The sequence below is a fragment of the Plecotus auritus genome (genome assembly GCF_963455305.1).
Source record: "Plecotus auritus genome assembly, chromosome: 8".
In the NCBI taxonomy this organism is placed as follows: domain Eukaryota; kingdom Metazoa; phylum Chordata; class Mammalia; order Chiroptera; family Vespertilionidae; genus Plecotus; species Plecotus auritus.
Window position 1 is genome coordinate 66,048,193 of NC_137782.1, and position 7,110 is coordinate 66,055,302.

Below are 7,110 nucleotides of genomic sequence, written 5' to 3' on the forward strand. Positions count from 1 at the left end.
TTTTTTAGTTACTGTTTTCATTGTTTATTATTGATGTCACCAAAGTCGTTCACTGTTTGCCAGTTTATTCCGGTCACAACTTGGTGATGTCATAAATTATGGTCTTTTGACAGTAATATGAAGTGAAGAAACAGCACATTCGAGTTGTGTAGGAGATACTCCATTATTAGAAGGAAAACACTGCAATAGGAATGATGTAGTATTAACTAGCAGATGGAAAAGATCCAGGATGAAAATTTGATATGAATTCAGCATGTGGAAAGAGAGGATATCTTTTTCCAGGCTGCAATACTGAATCTGAAATTAGTAATATAAATGATACTTGTTTCATTTCCTTCCTATTTCCAGTTCCTTTCTTTCTTTTCATTCCTAGCTACATAGATATCACAGTCATTCTCTTTTGAGGTGTAATGGCTACACCATCTCCCTATTCTCCCCATCCTAAATCATCCTTTCAGATCATTCAATTGGAATTTATATAATAGAGGGAAACATCAGATAGTGTTGAAAATTTTGGATTGTATTTTGAATGAAAAAGAGACCTCACAACTTACAATTTCATGCTGAAACCTCTCTTTTGGAATGTGAATACTGAATGCTGGAAAACATCAGAATGGCATCCGATTTGACAATTGGAACGATCTTCCAAATCACAGTTTTATTAGAATCCTGAATAGCCCCAGCAATCCTGAGAAAGAAGAGCAAAGTTGTCGAAACCATGCAACATGATATTAAACTCTACTACAAGGCCTTAGTAATAAAATCAGCATGGAAATGGCATCAGCTCATACATAGATCATTGGAACACTATAGAAAACCCAGAAATCAATCCCCACTTATTGGGTCAATTAATATTTTACAAGGGAGGCAAAACATACAATGCAATAAAGAGCCTATTTAATAAATGGCGTTGGAAAAACTGGACAGATTTGTGCAAAAATATCAAATCTATGTCCTTACACCATACACAAGTATGAACACTAAATGGATTAAAGACTTTAATGTAAGACTCAATACAATAAAAGCTATATAAGATAAAGTAGGCAGTAAAATCTTGAATATTTTCTCATATTATCTTGATTAGCTTAGCCCAATCATGTGTTATTATGACAAAGACCCCTCCATTGCTCCCTGAATACCTTCTATAAAATTCCACACTCCACAAAGTGCTTGATAGGAAAGGAATTTACAGAAGAACAGAAATGTACATGTAAGAATGTTCAGTTAACAATTGTGTTTCTGGTTCTTTGTCATACAGAGTGGACAAAGAATGGCTATGTTGTGACTTCTCGCAGCTGTGTGTCTGGTCCAGGTGGGAAAGTGTAGGGTAGATTAGGGACCATGAAAATATTAAAAGCAAGGAGAAGGGCAGGTATGATATGAACAGTGACTTAGGTGAAGAAAGCAAGAGGCACTGAACAGGATGGTCTCTCTTCCTCTTTATTTCTTTAATGTAAAATGGTGTCAAGGATCTATCAAGGTATTTATGAAACTCTTACCAGTGGTGACTCTTAGAGTGTGGAATATGGGGAAAAGGGAGTTCCATTCAAAATGCTAACTTATATCTATAAATTTGGAGATTGTTCTATAAGAAGCATAAATTACTACTTTTAGTACTAAAAATGATAAAATTTAAAAAGCAGTTCATTTGGAGTAGAGGCCTCACCAGAGGGTTTATCTCTGCTGGTCCTTGTGGTGAGCCAAGGCCTCCAGGGCAAGGATTTTGGTGACCACTTGCTGCTCATGCTCCACCAGACAAGTGAGCATCACACCCTCCCTGTAGACAAATTCACCAGGAGCCAGCTCTTGTAATTGACGATCCCTTCCTTTTCTCTACATGGGTCGAGGCTGTACAGGTTTGGTACATATTTCCATTTTCCAACCAGGGAAGCTGGAGGTGCTGGTGATGTAAGTTCTTTACTGATCATGTGAGCTTTACCATGTTGTCTGAAAGTGTGGCGGGTAACTTCCAAGATGGGCAAAACTGAAACCGTACAGGGAAGAAGCTCTGACCTCATAGGACAGATCACAGAGGAGGGTTCTATAACTTAGCATCCCCACCACAGCCATTACTTTGAATTTCAAAGCAACCCAGAACACTGTGAAATATCCAGCAAGTGCTCAGAACTCAGCAATCTCTTTGCATATGAATGAAATCAGTAAGTACAGGTCCCTGCAGACAGTAGGTGGTTAAGGACTGGTAACTGCTCTTAGGGTGAAATGTGAGAAATCACCAAGCTCAGCCCCAGCATATAGGAGGAACATAATAACTATAGCAAAACAAGTGAAATCACCAAGCACATAGCTTGGCTTATAGTAGGTGCTCAGGTATTGCAGTTGTTACTGATAAAGTATAGTGAAACTACCAAGTATAGTGATAGATGTTCACCTGGGAGCTGCCCTTAAACAGTGGTGAGTGATGGGCACATCCAGGTGCTTGGCAATGGGATTGACTGTCAGGAATTAGATTCCAGGCCTAAAACAAACAGCAGAGGGAGGAGCAGCCTTGGAGGACAGGGGCCAGGTGTGGGTTTGAGCTGGGTGTGAGGGACATCTACCTTGGATGGTCTCAGACAGTTTGGCTGTGCTGGAGTTGCTTGCTGTAGAATGGGCTGTCTACATCTGGGTCTGCAATGATCTCGAGGCTGGAATCTCATTTCCATCTTGGAATAATTTCAGCACCATATTCTTGTGGGTGAAGTCATGGGATTTTTTTTATTCTTAAAGCTCACTGTCTGCCCAGGTGGAGACCTCCCCAGAGGACCCAATACCACAGGGGGTTCAGGTGGAATGTATTGTAAAAGGAGCATAGTAAACAGTGAAGATGATTGTGATTATAACTAACTAGAGGCCTGGTGCATGAAACTCATGCACGCGTGGTGGTGGTGGTGGGGGGGGGGTCCCTCAGCCCGGCCTGCACCCTCTCCAATCCGGGACCCCTCAGGGGATGTCCGACTGCTTCTCGCAATCCGGGACCGCTGGCTCCTAACTGCCCGCCTGCCTGATTGCCCCTAACCACCTCTGCCTGCCTTCCTGATTGCCCCTAACTGCTCCCCTGCTGGCCTGATCGCCCATAACCGCCTCTGCCTCACCCGCACCTGGGACCCAGGATTCCCTCCCTCTGGCTGGTCACAGGCACCCAGGACTCAGGCTTCCCTCCCTCTGGCTGGCTGCAGGCACCCAGGACCCAGGCTGGCCACAGCCGCAGGGGACTATGGGCAGGCAGCTTCGCCTGGGCCACAGCCACAGGCACCCAGGACTGCAGGGTAGGCAGCTTGTCCCGCTCCTGGGCCACAGCCACAGGCGCCCTGGACCACGGGGCGGGCAGCTTGTCCGTCTTCTGGGCCGCAGGTGCAGGCACAACTGATGGCGCCTGGGACTGTGGGGACCATGGGGCGTGTGGATTGTCCCTCTCCCAGGCCGCAGGTGCAGCCACTGGCACCTGGATGCGTGGGGCAGGCGGCTTGTCCCTCTCCCGGGCCACAGGCTGGCTGGTCCCCATTCCTCTCTCAGGAGCTCATTTGTGCCTGGCTGGTCCCCATTCCTCTTTCCCCAGTGTTGAGTGTCTGAGCCATTACTGTGTGACTGCATGAGGGTGTGATGACCATTTTCATATTAGCTCTTTATTATATAGGATGATAAGCATCTGGCACTGTCAAAATTTCATATATGGTTTTTTATCTTTCTAATGCTGGGATGGTGTTTCATCATCCTCAACTTATATAGGAAGACACTTGTCTTTTGAGAAGTGAACTCTGAGTGAGGGGCAGGGCCAACAAGAAATCCAGTCCTGAGTTCAAAGTCACCTTCTTTCCTCCCCAGGTGATTTTCCACCATTCTGGGCATAGGAACAAAATCAGTGAGTAGTTTTACTCTTTGTATTAACTGTTTTTAGCTGATTCCCCCTCCCCACTCCCTTTGGAATTGTTGCACTCTGTAGAGGAAATGTCTCATTACTAAATGCATGGGAAACTGTGGGGTAGGAGGACCCTATGGGAGCTGGAACAAGGCTGGCCAGCCCAGGAGAGGGGTGGCCAAGGAACATCCCAATTCCCCATCTGTGAAATGGGACAGCAGGCATTTCTCCTTTCCTGGAATGTAGACAAGTTTTGAATTAAAAAAGCATTTTGCTTTGAGCAAAATAGAAGATGTTTTACAAAAATAAATACCAATCTGTCTGGAATCCAGAGTTAATCTTCAGGTATTAGTGAATTACAGGATAGTTTTCATTTATTGCACAAATATTGCAGTGGTATCTAATTGCTGCCAGCTTCTCAATTTCAAATGAGGGAGGGCAGAGATGGGATGTTTTTTTCTGAATCTGGATTCTACACTTGGGTCAGTTTTGGTTTGAACACAAAGGTCACTGAATGCTTTGAAAGCCAAAGGTGGTTAATTTCTTAATCATTGTAAAATGAGAAGAGACACAGCACAGGCTTATGTAGCAAGCATAGTCCTGTATTCTGAAAGCATCCCGACATCAGGGAATCAAAACCAAGAGCAGAGTAGATTAAAAATGTCAGTGGAGTAAGTGGATGCTACACAGACACACTGCCAGGTCTTAACTGGAATTACAACTAAAATACAAAACAAACAAAAAGCTGAATAATCAACTAACGATGAGCTGAAGAGATCCCTGATAACCAAGGATGGAAAGTGGAGATGGCATAGAGATGTGTAGGAAGGCCAGGGTCATGGAAGGTCTGGATGGGCTCCCACAGACAGCAGCTAAAGTTTTGGAGAGATATCTCAGCTGTGGGGTGTTGCCACTGAAAACTCTGGGGTCTAATCCCCAAGCTGGGCCCCCCAACGAAGAGCACCAGAACTGAGAAAGGTGTCCACATAAAATCTGGCTGTGAAAAGCAGTAGGGTTCCTATATTCCAGGGAAAGATGGCTGGAAATGCAGGCACCATCCTCAAGGGCCAATGCACAAAATTCATTGTGTAGCCACTGACCTTATGCTCTGACAGAGGGAGAGCAGATTGAAGTGGAGCTATGTCAGTAGTAGCCAGTGTTGAGGGCTCAGGGGTCAGAACTCAGAAGGTAGGTACCCCAGTTTCCTGTGCTGAGCCATTCCTTCACGCTGTGGAGATGAACTTTCTCATGCAGACACTTGCAGTTTTGCCTAGGGGGAAGATAACACCACCCAATTTGGAAAACACCTTGCCCATTGGTGTGGAATATCTGAGGCCCATTAAGAAACAGAATAACAATTAACCTCCAGGCAGAAGCAATTGCCACACCCTATTGGAAAAACCACACCTATGGACGATTGCCTGAAGGCTACTTAAGACTGAATCCATAATCCTGCAGGCAGAGGCTGTCTCAGGGGGCTTTGAGACTTTGCCTGATCTAATTAGTCAGTATTTGACACTGTCCTGTGCTAGAGAATGAGAGGTGTAGCAGATCTACCTAATACATAGGCACAAACCCAAATAGGCAGCCAAAATGAGGAGACAAAAAAATCCACCCTCAAATGAAAGAACAAGAGAATTCTCCTGAAGAAGAGATAAATGATATGGAGAGAAGAAATTTATCTAATATTGAGTTCAGAATAATGATGGTAAAAATGCTCAAAAGCATGAGAAAAGATATAGTAACTATGAAAAATGAACAATAGGAAATAATGACATAGCACAAATAAACAACACATTGGAAGGAATACCCAGCAGATTAGGGAAAGCTGAGGATTGGATCAGTGAATTAGAAGACAGGGTATGAAAAAAATCAATCAGAGAACCAAAAAGAAAGACAATTGAAAAACAGAGGGACAGATTAAGGGAGCTGTGGGACAATCAGAAACAACAATCGCATAATAGGGTGCCAGAAGAGGCAGAAAGGGAGAATGGGATAGAGAATGTGTTTAAAGAAATAATGGCAGAAAACTTCCCTAACCTAGTGAAGGAAAGTCACACAAGTTCAGGAGGCACAGAAAGTTCCAATCAAAAACCCAAACAGGCCAATGCCCAGACCCATCATATTAAAATGCTAAAAATTAGCCGAAACCGGTTTTGCTCAGTGGATAGAGCGTCGGCCTGCGGACTGAAGGGTCCCGGGTTCGATTTTGGTCAAGGGCATGTACATTGGTTGCGGGCACATCCCCAGTGGGAGGTGTGCAGGAGGCAGCTGATCGATGTTTCTCTCTCATCGATGTTTCTAGCTCTCTATCCCTCTCCCTTCCTCTCTGTAAAATATCAATAAAAATATATTTAAAAAAAAAATAAATAAAATGCTAAAAATTAAAGACAAAAAAATCTTAAAGGCACAGAGAAAAGCAAACTGTTACCTACAAAGGAACTCTCATAAGGCTGTTACCTGATTTTGAAACAGAAACTCTGCAGGCATGAAGGGAATGGCAAGAAGTACTCAAGATAATGGAAAACAAGGGTCTGAAACCAAGATTACTATATCCAGCAGAGCTATCATTCAAAATAGACAGTGAAATAAAGAGCTTCTGAGACAAAAAAAGGCTAAAGGCATTCATCACCACCAAGCCAGCATTACAAGAAATGCTAAAGGGACTTCTGTAATGAGAAAAAATAGAGAGAAACCTAGGCATACAGAATTAAAATGACAATAAGTGCCTATCCTATATAATAAAAGGCTAATATGCAAATCAACTAAACAGCAGAACAACCGGTCCCTATGACGCGCACTGTCCACCAGGGGGCAGACGCTCAATGCAGGAGCTGCCCCCTGGTGGTCAGTGTGCTCCCACATCTCAGAAGCCCTGAGCTGGCCTCACGATTGGCTGGCAAGTGCAGCAGTAGTGGTGGGAACCTCTCCCGCATCTGCGGTAGCACTTAGGATGTCCAACTGACGGCTTAGGCCCACCCCTTGGACATCCCCCAAGGGCTCCTGGACTGTGAGAGGGCACAGGCCAGGTTGAGGGATGCCCCCCCTCGAGTGCTTGAATTTCGTGCACCGGGCCTCTAGTCAATAATAACCTTAAATGTAAATGGATTAAATGCTCCAATAAAAAAACATAGGGTAGATGACTACAAAAACATGACCCATCTACATGATGTGTATAAAAGACCCACCTCAGAACAAAGGTCTCAAACAGTCTGAGAGTGGAGGGATGGAAAAAAATTTTCCATGCAAATAGA

The 7,110-nt window shown here is 44.1% G+C and overlaps 1 protein-coding gene across 1 annotated transcript in view; it reads left to right on the forward strand.

Annotated features, from left to right (window-relative positions):
• Window positions 1-6,004, forward strand: part of LOC308256225 (KRAB domain-containing protein 5-like) — a 28,029-nt gene extending 22,025 nt beyond the window's left edge. The window contains exon 6 of the mRNA XM_080684319.1: window positions 3,823-6,004. Coding sequence (XP_080540445.1) covers window positions 3,823-3,867 — 45 coding nt within the window. The 3' untranslated portion in view covers window positions 3,868-6,004. The remainder of the gene's footprint in view (window positions 1-3,822) is intronic.
• Window positions 6,005-7,110: the final 1,106 nt, after the last annotated feature.